General features: G+C 43.6%; 1 protein-coding gene across 1 annotated transcript in view; it reads left to right on the top strand.

Annotated features, from left to right (window-relative positions):
- Positions 1–22,145, top strand: part of GINS1 (GINS complex subunit 1) — a 34,441-nt gene that overhangs the window by 5,802 nt on the left and 6,494 nt on the right. The window contains exons 2-6 of the mRNA XM_069768986.1: positions 6,638–6,702; positions 7,783–7,881; positions 10,620–10,710; positions 11,421–11,537; positions 11,884–11,958. Coding sequence (XP_069625087.1) covers positions 6,638–6,702; positions 7,783–7,881; positions 10,620–10,710; positions 11,421–11,537; positions 11,884–11,958 — 447 coding nt within the window. The remainder of the gene's footprint in view (positions 1–6,637; positions 6,703–7,782; positions 7,882–10,619; positions 10,711–11,420; positions 11,538–11,883; positions 11,959–22,145) is intronic.

Genomic DNA, 22,145 nt, shown 5'->3' on the forward strand with positions numbered 1-22,145 from the left:
GTAGCCTACATCAATCATCAGGGGGGGACAAGATCACGATCCCTAATGACCACTACAGCACAGATATTGTCTCTGGCCGAGAATCACTTACAATCCCTGTCGGCAGTTCATATAAAAGGGAACTCAATATAGAGGCGGACTATCTCGGTCGCCATTCCCTTCGTCAGGGAGAGTGGTCCCTAGACCAACAGATATTCGATCGAATAGTCAATCTGTGGGGTTTGCCGATAATAGATCTATTTGCTACGAGGAAGAACAGGAAGGTCAGGAGGTTCGCATCCTTGCACATAGCAGACCAACCATTCATAGTGGATTCCCTTCGTGTCCGTTGGGACTTCCAGCTGGCATATGCCTTTCCTCCTATGTGTCTGATTCCGACAGTTCTCAGGAAGATCCGGGAGGAAGGAGCCAGAGTGATCCTAATTGCCCCCTTCTGGCCCAGGAGGCCTTGGTTCTCTCTCCTCAGGACAATGTCAGTGACCGATCCCTGGGTGTTGCCAGTGGTTCCAGAACTCCTTTCTCAAGGTCCATTTCGTCATCCAAATTTGGAGACTCTTCACTTAACGGCTTGGAACTTGAGAGGGAGCTTCTGAAGGAGAGAGGGTTCTCCAATGCTTTAATTACTACCTTATTGAAAAGCAGGAAGGAGGTTACTACAAAGATCTATACAAAAATGTGGAAAAAATTCCTTATGTTTCATCAGCAACCATTAGGAGATAAGGCTCCGATTTCAGCTATTTTAGAATTCCTCCAGAAGGGCTGGGAATTGGGTTTAGCAGTCAACACTCTGAGAGTTCATGTTTCAGCCTTGGGAGCTCTATATAACAGTGATGTAGCTGGTAATAGATGGGTTGCTAGGTTTATTAAGGCATGTCAGCGTTCTAACCCAATCCATATTGTAAGAATACCCCCATGGGATCTAAATTTGGTGCTTGAGGCGTTGACCGAACCTCCTTTTGAGCCATTAGACTCTATTTCGATAAAAAATTTAACTTTAAAGACAGCTCTACTTTTAGCATTAACGTCTGCCAGGAGGGTCAGTGATATACATGCGTTATCAGTAGATCCTCCCTATCTAATAATTCTCCAGGATAAGATTGTCTTAAAGCCTGATCCAGCATATTTACCAAAAGTAGCAACTAAATTTCATAGAAGTCAGGAGATTTATTTACCATCTTTCTATGAAAATCCAGGTTCAGAAGAGGAGAAAAAATATCATACCCTAGATGTAAAGAGGGCGATATTAGAATACCTGGATAGGACACAAAGCTGGAGACAGAGTAGGGCTCTGTTTGTTTCTTTCCAGAATCAGAAAAAAGGTTCTGGTGTCACGAAGAACTCTATCGCTAGATGGATTAGAGAAGCGATATGTCTTGCCTATTCTGCCAGGGGAGTAACACCACCAGAAGGCATCAGGGCGCACTCCACTCGGGCCATGGCATCATCCTGGGCGGAGAAGGCAGATGTCCCCATTGAAATGATATGTAAGGCGGCAACTTGGTCATCACCTTCCACTTTTTATAAGCACTATCGCCTTAATCTATCTGCTAATTCCAGCTTACAGTTTGGCCGTTCAGTACTTAGTGCTGTGGTCCCTCCCAGTTAAATAGTCTTTGAAAGTCTCTCGTTGTGGGTGCTGTCGTGGCGATAGGAAAACCGGTTTTTACGTACCGGTAATAGGATTTTACAGAGTCCACGACAGCACCCATACATTCCCCCCCCCCCCACCCCCCCGTATTTAGTTACTTATTCCTGCACTCTGTTGGAAGGTGTGCCTTAGAGATCACTCTATAGAGGTGGTGGTATTTAGTAGTGTTTAAGATAATATTGTCATGTACTGATTCATTGGCGGTATCCCTTGTACTCTGGAACACAAACTGGAGGGCGAGGGGGACCGCCCCTTTTTAACCTGTAGGTTCCTGTCCGGAAGGTGGGCGGATCCCCTCTCTCGTTGTGGGTGCTGTCGTGGACTCTGTAAAATCCTATTACCGGTACGTAAAAACCGGTTTTCTTGGAATGCTGTGTTTTTTGGCCGCCATGCATAACGCCTTTATGTATGACCAAACAACTCAATCTTGGTTTCATCAGTCCACAGGACCTTCTTCCAAAAAGAAATTGGCTTCTCCAAATGTGCTTTTGCTTACCTCAGCTGACTCTGTTTGTGGCGTGCTTGCAGAAACGGCTTCTTTCGCATCACTCTCCCATACAGCTTCTCCTTGTGCAAAGTGCGTTGTCTAGTTCAGGGGTCCCCAACTCCAGTCCTCAAGGCCCACCAACAGGTCATGTTTTCAGGATTTCCTTTGCATTGCACAGGTGATGCAATTATTACCTGGGCAAGACTAAGGAAATCCTGAAAACATGACATGTTGGTGGGCCTTGAGGACTGGAGTTGGGGACCCCTGGTCTAGTTGACCGATGCACAGTGACACCATCTGCAGCAAGTTGATGCTGCAGCTCTCTGGAGGTGATCTGAGGATTGTCCTTGACTGATCTCACCAATCTTCTTCTCTGCCTTTTTGATGTTTTTCTTGGCCTGCCACTTCTGGCCTTAACAAGAACTGTACCTGTGTTCTTCCATTTCCTTACTATGTTCCTCACAGTGGAAATTGACAGGTTAAATCTCTGAGACAGCTTTTTGTATCCTTCCCCTGAACAACTATGTTGAATAATCTTTGTTTTCAGATCATTAGACAGTTGTTTTGAGGATCCCATGATGCCACTCTTCAGAGGAGATTCAAACAGAAGAACAACTTGCAAGTGGCCACTTTAAGTAGCTTTTCTCATTATTGCATACACCTGGCTATGAAGTTCAAAGCTCAATGAGGTTAGAAAACCAAAAAAAGTGCTTTACTAAGTCAGTAAAAAGTAGGTAGGAGTAATTAAAACAAGAAAATGATAAGGGTGCCCATACTTATGCACCTGTCAAATTTTGTTTGAATGCAGATTGCACATTTTCTGTTAGTACAATAAACCTCATTTCAAGGCAGAAACATTACTGTGTCCAACAGTTATTAGATATATGAAACTGAAATAGCTGTTGCAAAAAAAACAATTTTTATAAAACATTAAGATTAATAGGGGTGCCCAAACTTTTTCATATAACTGTAAATGTGGGCCGACCCTTACCTATGATCTTTGGACAGCAGAATTAACAAATAGACATACGGTAAGTACAAGAGCACCGGTAATTTTTATATTTGTGAAGTTCACCGTGTGGTATAAGTGATAAGGTGGATTTAATCTTCGGGTCAGTGCAATTACAGCGATACCAGATTTATAGCTTTTTTGTTTGTTTTTCCTGCTATCACACAGTAAAAATGCTTTTTTTTTATAGGTTGGTTTGCGCATTAATGACCGGACCAATTTTTACAATTCTGACCACTGTCCATTTATGAGGTTATAACTCTGGAACGTTTCAATGGATCCTGATGATTCTGACATTGTTTTCTCATGACATATTGTACTTCATGATAGTGGTAACATTTCCTCTATAAGACTTCCGTTTATTTGTGAAAAAAATGGAAATTTGGCGAAAATTTTGCCATTTTCCAACTTTGCATTTTTATGCCCTTAAATCACAGAAATATGTCATACAAAATAAGTAACATTTCCCACATGTCTACTTTACATCAGCACAATTTTGGAACCAAAATTCTTTGTTAGGGAGTTATAAGGGTTAAAAGTTGACCAGCAATTTCTAATTTTTACAACACCATTATTTTTTTAGGGACCACATCTCATTTGAAGTCATTTTGAGGGGTCTATATGATAGAAAATAACGAAGTGTGACACCATTCTAAAAACTGCACCCCTCATGGTGCTCAAAACCACATTCAAGAAGTTTATTAACCCTTCAGGTGTTTCACAGGAATTTTTGGAATGTTTAAATAAAAATGAACATTTAACTTTTTTTCACACACAATTTACTTCAGTTCTAGTTTGATTTATTTTACCAAGGGTAACAGGAGAAAACGGACCACAAAAGTTGTTGTACAATTTGTACCGAGTACGCCGATACCCCATATGTGGGGGTAAACCACTGTTTGGGCGCATGGCAGAGCTCGGAAGGGAAGGAGTGCTATTTGACTTTTTAATGCAAAATTGACTGGAATTGAGATGGGACGCCATGTTGCGTTTGGAGAGCCCCTGATGTGCCTAAATATTGAAACCCCCCACAACTGACACCATTTTGTAAAGTAGACCCCCCAAGGAACTTATCTAGATGTGTGGTGAGCACTTTGACCCACCAAGTGCTTCACAGAAGTTTATAATGCAGAGCCAAAAAAAAAAAAAAAGTTTTTTCACAAATTATCTTTTTGCCCCCAATTTTTTATTTTCCCAAGGGTAAGAGAAGAAACTGGACCCCAAAAGTTGTTGTACAATTTGTCCTGAGTACGCTGATACCCTATGTGTGGGGGTAAACCACTGTTTGGGTGCATGGCAGAGTTCAGAACGGAAGGAGCGCCTTTTGACTTTTCAATGCAAAATTGACTGGAATTGAGATGGGACGCCATGTTGCGTTTGGAGAGCCCCTGATGTGCCTAAATATTGAAACCCCCCACAAGTGACACCATATTAGAAACTAGACCCTCCAAGGAACTTGTCTAGATGTGTTGTGAGAACTTTGAACCCCCAAGTGTTTCACTACAGTTTATAACACAGAGCCGTGAAAATAAAAAATCATTTTTTTCCCACAAAAACATTTTTTTTAGCCCCCTAAACTTTTATTTTCCCAAGGATAACAAGAGAACTTGGACCCCAAAAGTTGTTGTCCCATTTGTCCTGAGTACGCTGATACCCCATATGTTGGGGTAAACCCCTGTTTGGGCACACGGGAGAGCTCGGAAGGGAAGGAGCACTGTTTTACTTTTGCAATGCAGATTTGTCTGGAATTGAGATGGGACGCTATGTCGCGTTTGGAGAGCCCCTCATGTGCCTAAACAGTGGAAACCCCCAATTGTAACTGAAACCCTAGCCCCAACCCTAAAGGGAAAATGGAAATAAATACATTTTTTTTAATTTTATTATTTTTTCCCTAACTAAGGGGGTAATGAAGGGGGGTTTGATTTACTTTTATAGCGGGTTTTTTAGCGGATTTTTGTGATTTGGCAGCAGTCACACACTAAAAGATGCTTTTTATTGCAAAAAATAGTTTTTGTCTCCACATTTTGAGAGCTATAATTTTTCTATATTTTGGTCCACAGAGTCATGTGAGGTCTTGTTTTTTGCGGGACGAGTTGACATTTTTATTGGTAACATTTTCGGGCACGTGACATATTTTTTGATCGCTTTTTATTCCGATCGCTTTTTATTCCGATTTTTGTGAGGCAGAATGACCAAAAACCAGCTATTCATGAATTTCTTTTTGGGGGGTGTTTATACCGTTCCACGTTTGGTAAAATTGATAATGCAGTTTTATTCTTCGGGTCAGTACGATTACAGCGATACCTCATTTATATTTTTTTTTTATGTTTTGGCGCTTTTATACGATAAAAATTATTTTATAGAAAAAAATAATTATTTTTGCATCGCTTTATTCTGAGGACTATAACTTTTTTTTTTTTTTCATTTTTTCGCTGATAATGCTGTATGGCGGCTCGTTTTTTGCGGGACGATGACGTTTTCAGCGGTACCATGGTTATTTATATCCGTCTTTTTGATCGCGTGTTATTCCACTTTTTGTTCGGCGGTATGATAAAGCATTGTTTTTTGCCTCGTTTTTTTTTTAACCGCGTTCACTGAAGGGGTTAACTAGCGGGACAGTTGTATAGGACAGGTCATTACGGACGCGGCAATACTAAATATGTGTACTTATTGTTTTTTTAGTATTATTTAGATAAAGAAATGTATTTATGGGAACTATATATATATATATATATATATATATATATATATATATATATATATATATATATATTTATATATTATGTAATTTTTTTATTTTTTTTTTCCTTTGGGAATTTTTTTTTTTTTTTTTTTACACATGTGAATATTTTTTTTTTTTACTTTATAACATTTCCCCGGGGTGGCATCGCATCATATAGTGACAGATCGCCAATCTGACACTTTCCACAGCACTGTGTCAGATCAGCGATCTGACATGCAGGCTGACCAGCGCTTGCTCTGAGCAGGTGCTGGTAAGACACCTCCATGCAGGACCCGGATGTAGCCCCGCGGCCATTTTGGATCCGGGGTCTGCAGGGAGAAGGAGGTAGGAGACCCTTGGAGCAACGCGATCACATCGCGTTGCTGCGGGGGTCTCAGGGAAGCCCGCAGGGAGCCCCCTCCCTGCGCGATGCTTCCCTATACCGCCTACACTAAAATCCTTGTTTTGGTCTCATTTCCAGCGCTCCTAGGACCGTTATTACTATTCTTTACTGCATTACCTCATAAAGGGACACTGGTCAGAATTGCAAAAAATGGCCAGGTCATTAAAGTAAAAATAGGCTGGGTCATGAAGGGGTTAAAGGGAACCTGTCGCCCCAAAAATCGAAGATGAGCTAAGCCCACCGGCATCGAGCTTATCTACAGCATTCTGTAATGCTGTAGATAAGCCCCCGATGTATCCTGAAAGATGAGAAAAAGAGGTTATATTATTGCGCCTCCCATCTTCTTTTTTTTTTTTTTTTTTTTTTAGGAGGATGGAATCAGACAGGTCCTGGAGGAGATGAAAGCTTTATACGAGCAGAACCAAGGCGACGTGTGAGTAACCTGAAGATATTACCGTTAGCAAGCACAACATGATGACATCTGCACCTCACCAATGGCCAAAATTTATGTAAAAATTAACAAAAAAAATTGTAGTTAAACTTCCTAGAAGTGGAGGGACAATTGGCCGAGCACCAAAGTGTGCACTTTCCCCAGAGGAACAAAAGCAGTGAGGAAAGCCACTTTCCACCCCAGAGGGTGAGCTGGTGCTGTCCGGGAAGCAGTAGCTATTCAGCTCTGGCATCAGGGGAAAGTGCAGCAGAGGTATCTGCTAGCGTAAGGACCAGGAGATGTATGCTGAGTGCAGAGGTATGTGCTAGCGTAAGGACCAGGAGATGTATGCTGAGTGCAGAGGTATCGGCTAGCGGGAGGACTAGGAGATAGATGTATGCTGAGTGCAGAGGTATCTGCTAGCGTAAGGACCAGGAGATGTATGCTGAGTGCAGAGGTATCGGCTAGCGTAAGGACCAGGAGATGTATGCTGAGTGCAGAGGTATCGGCTAGCGGGAGGACCAGGAGATGGATGTATGCTGAGTACAGAGGTATCGGCTAGCGGGAGGACCAGGAGATGGATGTATGCTGAGTGCAGAGGTATCGGCTAGCGGGAGGACCAGGAGATGTATGTAGAGTTCAATGATTGGCTGCAGCGGTGATGTGAGCTGTTGTCGTCAGCGTAGCAGCCAAAACACTGAGAACGAGGCAGTGGGGGGATTGCTAGTTCTGGACCAGGGGAAGGAGAGTACCTGCTCAGTTTGGTTTTGTTATGAATATAAGAGTTTGGTGTCCACCTTTCTTGGAGTAATGGTTTGTACCATGAATTAGCACCAATCTTATGGGCATAAATCCAATTTTAGGTTTTCCTGGGAATTACCACCCAAAGTGTTTACAAACCAAAGCTTGATTTTTAACCCCCCAAAATACCAGATCACATTTACTGTAACGAATACCCTGAAGCATCCTATGATTGATGATACTCCGATCAACTAATCCCCATCATTTGGGACTAGTGTTCCTGGAGGTAGTGATAGCAATGCAGGTTGTAACAGATTTATTTTTTTCTTCCCTCCACTACAGCAATGAAGCAAAAACGGAAAACCGGAGTGAATTGATACCAACTATTAAATTCCGCCACTGTTGTCTTCTACGCAATCGACGGTGCATTGTGGCATATCTGTAAGTTGTACATAGGCTGCTTAATTTTTTGGATTATTGGAATTGGAAACTACAAAATATTTAGTATCATTTTTTTATTTTTTTTTAACACTTTAGGGACTGGACATTTTTTTCTTATTTTTCTTTATTTTCTTCCAAGAACCATTAATTTGTTTTGTTCTTTTGACTTATAAAAGGGACTTGTTATTTGTGGAGGACAAGTTCTAGTTTTGAGTAACACCATTGATTTTATTATACGATATACCAAAAACTGAATAAAAACAAAAATTCAAGAACAAGGAACTGATAAAGAGGAAGAAAAATGCAATTCTGCCGTTGTATTTTAGGTTTTGCTTTAACAGTATTCAGTGTGCGGTCAAAATGATTTGACATTATGATTCTCCAGATGAGTTACGGCCACCCCCTTTCAGGGCTTATATACAGCATTCTATAATGCTGTGCATCTGCCCCCAATCCGACCTGGAAGAGAAGAAAAATAACCTTTATTTTACTCGCCTACAGGGCGTTCGGGTCTGATGGGCGTCGCTGGTCTTGGTCCAACGCCTCCCATCTTCATGCGATGCCGTCCTCCTGCTTGCTACTTGTGGATGAGGCGTCGCTGCTTCATCCACACGCTCTCCTCAGCACCACACTCCTCCGCAGCGTAGTTATTTCCCTGTTGAGGGCAGAGCAAAGTACTGCAGTGCGCAGGTGCTGGGGCTCTTTGAGCTTTTCCAGCACCTGCGCACTGCAGTACCTTGCTCTGTCCTCAAGAGGGCAAATAAGTACGCCGGAGCGCGAAGCCGAGGAGCCTGTGTGGATGAAGCAGGGACGCGCCATCCACATAATAATAATAATCTTTATTTTTATATAGCGCTAACATATTCCGCAGCGCTTTACAGTTTTGCACACATTATCATCGCTGTCCCTGATGGGGCTCACAATCTAGAATCCCTATCAGTATGTCTTTGGAATGTGGGAGGAAACCGGAGAACCCGGAGGAAACCCACGCAAACACGGAGAGAACATACAAACATGAAGGAGGACAGGGATCGTAAGAAGATGGGAGGCGCCAGACCAAGAGAAGTGACACCCATCAGACCGTACCGCCCGCCAGGAAAGTATAAGGCCATGGCACCTGCGCTGCAGCATAATCTAATATATAATGTGCTTATAATTTTTATGGTGGAGGTTATCCTGATATTTAGAAAAAAAAATCTATTTGAAAAAGGCTCCCGTCGTGCCTGCGCGGTAGCAGCTATTCGTGTATATAGAGGTGATCTGATAGCTGCTACTGCGCGTGCCCTGGCGGTGCCGTCTTACTAGAGATGAAAGAAAAAATGTCCTCCTCCAAGATTGCGCTGCCGGTACATGCCCAATAGCAGCTACCGGCGATCACAAGACAATGTGAAATCAATGTGTCTCTGCACATGTTAGTGTGTTTTCACGGACCGTGTGTCTGTGTGCCAAACACGGAGACATGTCAGTGTTCGTGGGAGCGCACGGATTATACGGACCCATTAAAGTCAATGGGTCCGTGTGCCGTGCAGGAGATAGCGCTACAGTAAGCGCTGTCCCCCCCCCACGTGGTGCTGAAGCCGCCATTCATATCTTCTCTCCAGCAGCGTTTGCTGGATAGAAGATATGAAAAATCCTTTTTTTTTTTTTTTTTCCGTGTTTAAAATAAAGATCCCTGTCCCCACCCCCTATGCGCCTGCCCGCTGTTAATTAAATACTCACCCGGCTCCCTCGCAGCGTCCTGTCCTCGCCGTACCTTCTCCTGTATGAGCGGTCACGTGGGGCCGCCGATTAGTCATGAATATGCGGCTCCACCTCCCATAGGGATGCCACACTGATGTGCCACATAAACGCACCGACACACGTACACGGATAATTCCGATACCGATTTTTCCGGGACCGGAATTATCTGGACGTGTGAGACTGGCCTTTCAGAGTGCCGGGAAAGCTAAGTGCATCGCTATAGGGAGTAAATGGAGGGCAGGTCAAGCATCCGCTCTCCCAGGGATAAAGGGTCCTTGTCCTGATGGCCGGACCCCCACTAATCAACAAGTTATTGCCTATCCTATGTCTACTCACCGCAAATCTCATCACTCCAAGGTTTGAATCTGTTGGTTCTCACAGGCAGACCTTAAATAATAACTTCTCGTTCATTCTCGTGTGTAAGATGTCATCCATGGACTGATATTTCTGTGAAAATGGAGGTGAAGAAACATAACCATGATGTGTTTTACCTTCCAGCCTTTGCTTCCTATATCGGGGCATTTTAGAGAATAATGTCTAATATAACTTGTCATGGATAAACCTTGCTGTGGGATCTACTCCGCTTATGGACATTCATAGCCCAGAGACTAGTTGCCACCACATCAAAATACAATGGCTCTTGGTAAAATCAGCAACTCCGACATATAATATCTAATGATACTGTGCAGAGCTGCTGTTCTCGGAAGGTTTGGTGACATTGCTTTATAGGGTCAGTTAATTAGGAGACGTTCGGATAATCAAATTAGTATCACAATGACGCCATTTGTTAACGCAGGAGGTGTAAATCCACTTTTCCCATGTTAAAGTGACAGTGGATTTCTGCCCAAAGCTGATCTGATCTCTTTTCAGGAGTATTGGGGGGGGGATATCATTGCTCTTGGGTTTTGAAACATAAGTTTATGTTATAGGAAAGTGAGGTGTATAGAGAAAAGTTTTGCACAGGTAACCTAATATTCACTAATTGTGTCTCTTCCCAGATATGACCGTATGCTGCGGATCCGTGCTCTGCGATGGGAGTATGGCAGCGTGCTGCCCAATGCTTTGCGGTTCCATATGTCTGCAGAGGAGGTGCGCTTCATGCTTGTATATTAGCTGCGGTCAGCGTGTGTCCGATGGCTAATTCTGCCATAACCATGGAGGCTGATTCAGCGTGCCTATTTCAGTAAGGAAAGGGGCAGAAGGCTGCTGCTAGGCACCACTTGTCTCCAAGGGTGTCAGTATAGTAGTCAGGCCTGCGGCCCTCAGTTGTTTTTTGATGCCGGGGTTCTGTCCTCTTGCATGTTTTGACGTTTTACCAATAATTACATTTCTGGATTTTCTTTGCCTATGTTGTGAAACAGTTGTAAATGGGATCTGTACATTGAGTGTCAACCATGAATCCAATGACAGACCTTCCCTGACTATATACAGTATGTCTCAGCCCTATAGGAGAGCTTTCTCGCACACATTTCTGGTGGTCAGGACATATTTGCTCACATGCAGCCATATTAGAGGGGTTAGCCTACAGCCTGCAGTGATCCTCAACCTACTGAACAGCCGCACAGCCAGCTCTTCCCTCTCCTAGTGTATCCTCACCCACCCCCTGCAGACTGTGAGCCCTCGCGGGCAGGGTCCTCCCTCCTTATGTACTCGTGTGCCTTGTTATCTGCTCATGTTTAATGTATTTTTCTATATTTTCCCCGTATTCACATGTAAAGCGCCATGGAATAAATGGCGCTATAAAAATGTATAATAATAATAAAAAGTTAACGCAGCTATTTTTCTTATTCTGATTATAGACAGACTGGTTTAATCAATACAAGAAGTCTTTGGCCACATACATGAGATCTCTGGGAGGTGAAGAAGGACTAGACATTACACAAGACATGAAGCCCCCCAAAAGCCTGTACATTGAGGTAAGGGGCAAATGTGTGTTACTAATCCTGAGTTGTAGGAGATGCAAATGTGCTGCGCGTCTGGTTGGTATCAAATAAGAAATATCCATAGGTTTATTTTCAACACGTTTCAAAGGATCTACAGCTTCTTCATCAGGAGTAACCACAAAGTCACTTTCTGTGTTTTTTCCTGATGAAGTTATAGATACTTTGAAGCGCATTGAAAATAAAACCGCAATCATCTGAATATACTCGCTGGATATTTCTTATTTTGCAGAGCACCGCATCCGCATCTCCTAACATGAATGATCCTATATGAGCTCTGTGTTACAAGCGATGTAAGGGCTGCTGCTTCTTCATGTTGCAGGTGCGCTGTTTAAGAGATTATGGTGAATTTGAGATCGATGATGGCACCACTATCCTTCTGAAGAAAAACAGCCAAGTAAGTCCTCTCGCTGTGAATGAAGTAACCTTTTCTGTTAATCAGTGGTGTGTATCCATAGACAACTATAAATGCCGTTATTATATGCTCCATATGGGATGGGTGTACGCCCCAGATCCAACACCTGAGTCCCCGAGTCACGCACGGCCCATCAGGCCCTGTGCCTGGTATAACAGTGTCGCTTTGGCCTGGAGGGCTTCACTCTAGAATGTCGTTCTAAAACCTGCATGGCAGCCTGTCAGACTACGTCCACATCTACAGGCCGGCTCTACAGGCTTTAACCCCTTCCCAAAATGGCAACTTTTTTTTTCTTCCATTCCACTTTTGTTCCTGCATTCTCTTCTCCCAAAAGCCATAACGTTAATAGTTTTTTTTGGTTTTGTTTTTACATCTATCATTAAGTAAAAATTACTCAGAAAATATAGCCCTCTGTGTCTGTACTGTTACATACTTAGGCAGTTAACTGGTTCATGCAGCTTTACATGAACACCCGAGCCTTACACTATAGCTGGTCCGAACAACAAATCAATTGTTACCATCCACCTCTCGTGTCTCCCCTTTTCCTCATAGTCTGTAAGCTTGCGAGCAGGGCCCTCACTCCTCCTGGTATCTGTTTTGAACTGTATTCCTGTTATGCTGTAATGTCTATTGTCTGTGCAAGTCCCCTCTATAATTTGTAAAGCGCTGCGGAATATGTTGGCGCTATATAAATAAAAATTATTATTATTATTATTATTATTATTATTATATATTTTTTTCGAGATGGCAGTGCTGTAATTTTTGCATCAATAGAGCTGGGACTTGTGTTTTGCGTCCTGAGCTGACATTTTTATTGATACCATTTTGTGGTAGATCTGATATTTTGATTATTAATCGCATTTTTTTAGCAGTGCATATAAGCTTTTTTTATGGTGTTTACCAATCAAATGGATTAACTATAGATTTTGAGAGATTGGCCACTTACGGACACAGTGATACTATATATGTTTATTATGTTTTTGTTTCTTTACTGCTATATTTTTAAGACTTCTGGTATTTTCTGCAACACCATAATATTGCAGTAGGTGGTAAAAAATAAGTCTTCATGGGAGCTTCATAATAACAGGCACAGGGGTCTTCAGCAGATAAACTGGCTACAGTAGTAACCCATCAACACAGTGATCACATAGCGGGGTACCGGTTGCCTGTGGAAAAGCATGTACGTTAAAGTCCGCTGTCTGAATGACAGCAGCATTTAAGTGGTTAACCGTGGCGGGCGTCACTCGGCTCCACCAGCTTTGTAAGCAGCAGAGACTGGCTGAATAATGCAGCTAGGTCTATAGTGGGAAGAGATTAGGGGCACAGCTGGCATATCTGTAGGATATGTCCTATATGCCCGGTTGGTCCGTTCCCTCTCTGGGACACACACACACCTTTTGCCAATTCCTAGTAAATACATTTTAAAGCGTATGGAAAACGTAACTTTTCAGTTTGTTTGATGATTTTATCCAGCATTGAAAGATATAACTTTGGCAATCTCTTCATTAAGCAACATGGCTACACTTCTGTAAAAAGCCTTCATCTAAGTGGCCTCTAAACCACGGCTTAGTCTACTTGTGTATTTTTTCTGTACCTCATTACTATGCACTGGCAGTGGTGGAGTGTGGAGTGTTTGCTGCCATGCAAGATACTCCATGCCAGATGACCTCTCTGCACGCTGATTGCCCAGGAGATGCTCCTCCTTGTACCCAGCGCTAGTGCAGCTAGCCAGGTCTGGAAACCCATAGAGCCAGCATGGCACTGCAGCCTAGCACTGGGTAAAGCTATGCTGGAAGAGCCGCTGCTAATGGCACAGTGCGGAGAGTCCGTGTGTGTCCTCCATAACACCACTACAGCGCACACATGCTGAGAGGAGGAGAATACCTTGCAGGAGAGCGAGCACCCCCTATGGTAACTCGCCCTTCCAAAGTACATATAGAAATAAGACACTTTGGCCCCAATTCATCATTGCCTTTCCTCCTGTTTTTTTGCCTAGCTTTGTATGATTTGCACCTTTTTCTTTTATTTACAGCCAATTCTTTATTCTATTTGTGCCGTTTTTTGTTTTTTTTAAAGGGAATCTGTCAGTAGGTTATTGGTACCTCATCTGATAGCAGGATAATATAGAAAAAAAAACTGAATCCATCAATGTATCACTTAGTTTACTGGGTGCAGCAATTGTGACACAGTTCTCAGATGTAGCAGAGCTCAGAAAGCTATCCTCACCCACACCAGAGCATTCTGTGTACGAAGTCTATTGACAATGAACTGCTTACCACAAGAGGTGGCAGTCAGGCCAGCAGATAAATGCAGGAACACATGGGCTACTTGCACAGTGAACAAGTCTGTATGATCATGTTCACACACCACCAAGAAACCTGAAGACACAAAAGAGAATAGTAAAACCAAAAACACTCAGTTTGAAAAAATGTTGCAGTAATCCGCAAGTGCTAGTAAAAGATGTAAAAAACAGGGTATTTGGTTGATACGTTATTCTCTTGTGTCTACAAGACTGGGGAGTTCCACCACTCCTCTTGGGCTATCTGCACAAAAGCTGTTCTACCCTGTATGCACACATGGATTTTTCCTCTCTGAACCCTGTTCACACAGGTTATATACAGATGATCAGGTTTTTAAATACATCAGATAGGGATTGCATACATTAGTTAGGACTGCTCTGATAAGGGTATACCGTGAAGATTGGTAGAGCAGCTTAGTATACATTTTTTGCAAAAAACGTATCAACCAAATACCCTGTTTTTTACATCTTTTACTAGCACTTGCGGATTACTGCAACATTTTTTCAAACTGAGTGTTTTTGGTTTTACTATTCTCTTTTGTGTCTTCAGCAGATAAATGCAACCTAGTCCCAGCAAATAGTCACCTGGTGATAAAACCTTCATTGTGAGTAAACAGCACACAGCCTTGTCCTCAAAGTCCTCAAATTGCACAGCAAAAACCTGCTGACAGATTCCATGTAAGGCTATTTTATGTGCTCGCTTGTTGTTTTCTTTTGTTTTTTATCTACTTTGTGGGGGGGAGTTTAGTGATTCTAGAGGTTTTTGCCTGATTCATTAGCTGCTTCCCCCATAGTGTAGCCCTATGCATGGCTTTCAAAAGTTGGATCTTTCACGATATTTTGAAAAAGATGCGACATTGCCCTTAAAGTCACAAAATGCTCAACCACATTGATTATTTTTCTGTTGAGTTTCTGCTTTTTGCTCCCCTTCTTCCCTGAACTATAACCTTTTTTTTTTTTATTTCTCCAATATGGCCATGTGAGGGCTTGTGTTTTGTGGGACAGGTTGTACTTTTGAACAACACCATTGGTTTTTTCCATACAATGTACTGGAAAACAGGGAAAAAAATAAAATGCAGTGAAATTGCAAAAAAAGTGCAATTCCACAATTTATTTTTTTCTTTTACCATGTTCACTAAATGCTAAAACTGACCTGCCATTATGATTCTCCAGGTCATTACGAGTTCGTAGATGCCAAACAACTATAGGTTGTTTTATTTAAGTGGTGAAAATAAAATCCAAAGTTTCTCCATTAAAAAAAAAAAAGTCGCCATTTTCCGAGACCCGTAGCGCCTCTTTTTTGTGATGTGGGGCTGAGTGAGGGCTTATTTGTTGCATGCTGAGCTGGCGTTTTTATTAACACCATTTTGGTGTATGTAAGGTTTTTTTGATCACCCGTTATTGCATTTTAATGCAATGCTGCAATGACCCAAAAAAGTAATTCTGGCGATTTGTTACCAATTGTCTTATTTTGAATGGGGAGTGATTTAAACTTTTACTTTTTTTTAATATGTAAACTTTTTTTTTTTTTTTTTTAACTTCAATAGTCTCCATGGGAAACTAGAAGCAGCGATCATCCGATCGCCTGTGCTACACACAGCAGGGCAAGTGTAGCTAAAATGATCATTTGCAATCTGGCAATGACAACCACAGGGATCTCCTGCAGACGCCGGGTTGTCATGCCAACCCATCGGTGACCTGCGGTCATGTGACACAAGTGCTGTTGGACGAGGCTTGTGACACGCTTTCGGCGCTATCATGTTAAACGCTGCTGTCAGATCATCAGCGACATTTGACATGCTAACAGCCAAGGGTGGATGATGACCCGCTGCTGTTAGGGGCACATGTCGGCTAATGAAATCAGCTGACATGTGCCAGAAAAGCTGCAGACTCATGGCCGTAGCAACCGGGGAGGTGACGTTAGACGTACCTATATGTCTAAGGTCAGAAAAGGGGTTAATGACAGGAAAGAAGCCTTTTTTGCCTTTGTGGCAAATTCATGAACCATATTCACCATTTGACGAATAATCAGTGAATACCTCACGACAAAAGAGAAATCCGCTTTTTTTTTTTTGTGTCTTTTCCTGCACTGATAGATCATTACTGAGATCGGAGGTGGCAGTGGTTGCATCTTTCTGGAGATCTGTCGTCAGGAGAACGCGCTGCACAATGTCTGTCTGTCTGTCTCTAGCTTCTCCTTCACTAAATCCAGATTTTAATCCTAAATTGCGAGTTAAAGATCAATCGATCAGGAGGAAAAATCAGATTTTTCTGATAAGATATAGGCTTATATTGATATGTTTCATTGATTTATAAAGTAAAAATTCAAATTTTGGTTACACTTTAACTCCTTCCTGACCTTGGACATACCAGGTACGTTGTGGCGAATTTGCGTATACAGTTCCTGTGCGAGCGTGATTGCCGCCGGGTGTTCAGGTAATTATATCTAACACCTGGCTCTCACTGATTGCAGCATTTCCTGATCGTTGCCATGGTGACTCAACCAGGGAATGCTCAGAGCGTGGTCTAAGGCTATGTGCACACGATGCGGATCCGCGGCGGATTTTTCCACGCAGAAACGCTGCAGATCCGCACTGATGTACAGTAGAATGTTATTCAATGGGGGGGGGGGGGGGTGGTGGGAAGCTGTGCGGATTTCAAAGAAGTGCATGTCACTACTTTTGTGCGGATCTGCAGCCTTTCTGCACCCCTCCATGTTAAGATTCCGCAGTGGCAAAAACAGCAGAAAATCCGCATCAATTCCACATAAAAACCCCACAAAATCTGCATTAAAAACCGTGGCAACAGGAGATGCGGATTTTGTGCAGAAAATTCTGCACCTATTTTCCTACGTGTGCAGCACATAGCCTTGGGGCTTGTGTCAGTGCAAATCTGACAGTTCTAAACCATTCAAATGGCTTACAACAGCGATCAGGCACATGAAAGTGAATGTCCCATAAAAGGACTATATTAAAAAAAAAAAAAAATCACATACTAGAAAAGAATCTATATATAGAATTGTCCAAGGGGTACTTCCATCCGTCTGTCTGTAACGGAAATCCTGCGTCGCTGATTGGTCTCACCAGCTGCCTGGTCGCGGCAGCCGTGACAATCAGCGACTGGCACAGTCCGATTAGTCCCTCCATACTCCCCTGCAGTCAGTGCCCGGCGCCCGCATACTCCCTTCCAGTCACCGCTCACACAGGGTTAATGCTATTAACCCTGTGTGTCCCCAACATTTTACTATTGATGCTGCCTATGCAGCATCAATAGTAAAAAGATGTAATGTTAAAAATAATAAAAAAAACAAAACCTGCTATTCTCACCTTTCGTAGTCCGCCGAGGCGCGCGGCTGCCGCCATCTTCTGTTCCCAGAGATGCATTGCGAAGTTACCCAGAAGACTTCGCGGTCTCGCTTCCTCAGTACCCTCCTAGCAAATCAAATGAAACGAGGGGATGGGTGATCAAGTGCGCGAGAGCTCCCTGTTGAAAGGCCACGACCTTGTCTCGAGGGAGAATTACCATCCTTCTGGAAATGTGCAGGATCATCCTCAAAAAGGATCTGCTGGGCTGGAAATGAAGAGAACTTGTCTAAGTTTAGCTGCCAGCCCAGGTGAGAGGGTATCGCAAGTGATATAGACCAGTGGTCCCCAACTCCAGTCCTCAAGGCCCAACAACAGGTCATGTTTTCAGGATTTCCTTTGCATTGCACAGGTGATGCAATTATTACCTGGGCAAGACTAAGGAAATCCTGAAAACATGACATGTTGGTGGGCCTTGAGGACTGGAGTTGGGGACCCCTGATATAGACGACTCGGCGTAGTCCTGGAAGGGCGGCTAGACAGTCGAACTAATAGGGCAGGACGACCACGCTTCTAGGGTGCAAGAGGAAAATGACAACCGCCATGACCCTTGCGAACACTCTGGGTGCGGTAGCCAGGCCAAAGGGCAAGGTCGTAACTTGAAAATGCTGTTCGCAAATGGAAAAGCGAAGGAATTTTTGAAGAGGGAATAATAGGAATGTGGGGGTAAGAATTCCGAATGTCAATGGATGCCAGAAACTCCACCTTTATCTGTTAAAGTAATGGCTAAGCGGAGGAACTCCATCCGAAGAAGGAGGACCTTGTCAAAGGTTGTCAGAAGTTTGAGGTCCAGGATCGGTCTTACTTTTCATTCCCCCTTTTTGGAACCAAGAGCCCTTAGATCTAGACTGTCCTGGACAACCCTTCCACTGCTGATTGGGTCTGTAGGAAACATACGATTCCTTGTTAGTCTCCCACTCAGAAGATTTGATTGGCCTGCTGTTCTGTCTTCGAGAAAAGGTTACCGGTGTGAATCAAAGTAAAGGTCTCCGACCAGGAGACCATTGCTCAAGCAACCCATGCGGCTACTAAGGAAGGGTAGAGCACTGAACCCGAAGCCACAAGCAGGAACGAACCAGATCTGCTATCTGACAGTCCGTGGTATTTTTAATTGATGATACAGCGGGCAGTGATACTGGTAGGTATACTACAAGAGATTCTACCCGGTTAATCTGCCAAGTGGCAGAATGCAGGGCTGCATCGAGCAGGTCAGGAAAAAGCCGTCTCTTGCCATCGTCGTGCAGAGTAGAAAATTAGGGACCCTCGATCCACCATCCTCTTAACAGGGAAGTGGAGAGGGATCGTTCGCCTTCTTTGCACCATCTGCTAAATAGTGGTGATGCAAGGGGGGGGGGGGGGTGCTCGGATGCCAAAAAGGGTGCCTCTGTACATCCACAGAGTTCAGGTCCCCATGTGGACAGGGCAGGTTGTCAGGCGTTAGGTCTGGATGCTGTAGAGGATACATGGAGGCGATACTCCATGTGCTCTTCTGTTGATGGTGTGGGGAGATCGGTGCCCTTTAAAGGACCAGTCGCCCTTAAAAATCATGCGCCGTCAGGAGGACCCGGAAGTAGACAGCGCCCGCGTCATCACCAGAGAACAGAATACTGTCATGTATTGTTGTACACCTCGCGTCAGTGTTGCCATGACAGTATTCTGTTCTCTGGTGATGACGCGGGCGCTGTCTACTTCCGGGTCCTCCTGACGGCGCATGCGCCGCCTACGCTCCCGCTTCCTCTAATCGGCGTCTAATATCAGGTATTTAAGCCGCTCCGGTTCCAATGATACATCACCCCCTGACGAAGGATTAGTGTCCAAAACGCGCGTCGGGGTGCGCTGTATCTTGGGGGGACGGACGTATACAGGTACTAGTATTGATCTCTAATTATCCTGCCATTTGAGCCTGATCTTCCTTTGGCACATAGTCTTCTGACCAGCACGGCACACAGCCCTTTGTTTGACACCGCATATAGCTCTGCAGCGTTGTCCTTTTTTCATCCTGGCATATCCCACCACCTTATATATTTTTATGCTTCATACCTCCCATTAAATATTATATTACTTTTCTCCCACACCTCACATCATTACGTTTTTATTCTTTCTTGCATTTTTTCTTTTTCTCATATTACACATTATTTGTTTTTTGTGAGTTTTTTCACCCTCACATTTTCATCTGTTTTTGCTGGTTTTTTGGCACATTTGCATATGTTGCACTTGGATGGATAGATATATATATATATATATATATAGCATAATATTTGCACACTATGGTTTTTTTGTTGATTGCAGTCATTTCATGATGGAGATATGATGATATACATTTTTTAGTTATTATTTCTTTAGTTATATTCATATGCACAATGCACTTTTTGCTTAGTTAATTAATACCCTTGGCTGGTTATATTGCAGATGAACGGTCCCCAGTAAACCCGTGCGGATACTGGGTCATGAGGTTATTCCTCTTCAGATACTCCAGCATAGCATCCCTTAGAATGCCCTCCAGGATTTTACCCACAGTAGAGGTTAAAGGGAAGGTGCCATCAAAAAAATAAAAATTTCGGAAATTGTAAAAATGTAAAGAATTAATGATTACATTTTCTTAAAAAATATTATCATTCGTTTATAATTTAGTAAAATATGAAAAATAATTTGAAGTTTTGGAATTTCCACTTTTAAACACAAGGGGGAGCAGCTGCTGAAATTTCAGAAAAACCTAGTGTACAACTAGCTCACATTACAGCACTGCAGTAATTATGGGCGGAGTCTGCTGACGTGTGTGATGTCTCCTCTCCTCCCCTTCTGGGTGTTTGCTAAGGGATTAGAGAGGATGATATTCAGGAACCCAGTGAGCAGCCATTTTGTTAGTGACTGCAGAGTATGGCTGCCGTCACACTATCAGTATGTGGTCAGTATTTTACCTCAGTAAATAGTGGACGGCAGCCTTAGGCTACTTTCACACTAGCGTTGTTGGCTGTACGTTGCAATGCGTCGTTCAGGAGAAAAAACACATCCTGCAAAGTTGTCTGCAGGATGCGTTTTTTCCCCATAGACTAACATTACCGTCGCATTGCGACGTATTGCCACACGTCACAACTGTCGTGCGACGGTTGCGTCATGTTTTGGTGGACCACCGCCACAAAAAAAGTTACATGTAACATTTGTTTGTGCGTCGAGTCCGCCATTTTCGACCGCCCATGCGCGGCCGTAACTCCGCCCCATCCTCCCCAGACCTTACAATGGGGCAGGGGCAGCGGAAGCGTCGTAAGACTGCTTCCGCTGCCTCCCGCTGCCCACGTCGGACATTTCTTTCACAGCATGCGTCGGTACGACACACTGCGACGGGCCCCTACCGACGCTAGTGTGAAAGCAGCCTTATACTGACAAGTAGACAGTCACCAAGGATGGCAGGCAGCAAGGATTCTGTGAGATATGTGGTGGAGGGAGCAGGGTGACAGCAGCACAGAGTATTTCAGGAGAGCAGTGTGCTGGTCTATAGGGGCCCCCTGTTTGGTACGCGGAGCAGCCAGGGATTGTATATAGGGCGCTGTCTTTTATACACATGGATGGACCGTCTGCTCCACAGAAATCCAGGAAACATTTCTGCTGATTGCATGCAATGTCTGGATCAGACCAGGCCATCAAAGACCCCATTCCCCTCCTCAGATCCTGTCCTGGCGATGTGTGAAAGCGAGGCGACAGGCGCAGTACAGGGTTACACTGGGAAGCAGGGGGGAAATGTAGCCATATAGTAACAATAAAAATGAGACCCCTCTCTTCAGCTGCCTCACCAGCCCTCCCCTGACTGCACCTAATGTAGGTCCTGTTGCCCCCTCTATGACCCCAGACCCGTGTGCAGGTGATCAGCCAGAACCACCATAGAATGGGTCCCCTTTCTGAAGATAATCCGCCATATAGATCACACATAATACTGTTACAGTTCTCACATAATACCACACATACCACCACATAGATCACACATAATGCCGCCAGTGTTCTCACATACCACCATATGCTTCTCACATAATACCGCCATATAGATCACCCATATTGCCGCCACATAGATCTCTCATGTATTGTAAATATAGACTCGGCCAGAATAAAGTCCTTTATTAATCTTTTTTAAACCATACCGAACGCATAATCCTCGACTCCCTCATCTCCCACAACAAAAATAATAAACCACAATGGGGAAAGACACGCAGGGGGGAGAGGAGTGCATATGAGAGGATTGGATACTGACTGCTGAGCCGTGTATCTAATCCTGTCCTGTGTGATACTGTGCTGAGTCGTGTATCTAATCCTATCTTGTGTGATACTGTACACAGGACAGGATTAGCTACACAAGACTAGATTAGCTACACAGGATAGAGGTAGCAGTGGTAGATGGTATATAGAGGCAGGCAGCAGTGGTAGGTGGTATATAGAGGCAGGCAGGTAGCGGTGGTATACAGAGGCAGGTAGCGGTGGTAGGTGGTATATAGGGGCAGGTAGCGGTGGTAGGTGGTATA

Source organism: Ranitomeya imitator, chromosome 5 (genome assembly GCF_032444005.1).
Source record: "Ranitomeya imitator isolate aRanImi1 chromosome 5, aRanImi1.pri, whole genome shotgun sequence".
Taxonomy (NCBI): Eukaryota; Metazoa; Chordata; class Amphibia; order Anura; family Dendrobatidae; genus Ranitomeya; species Ranitomeya imitator.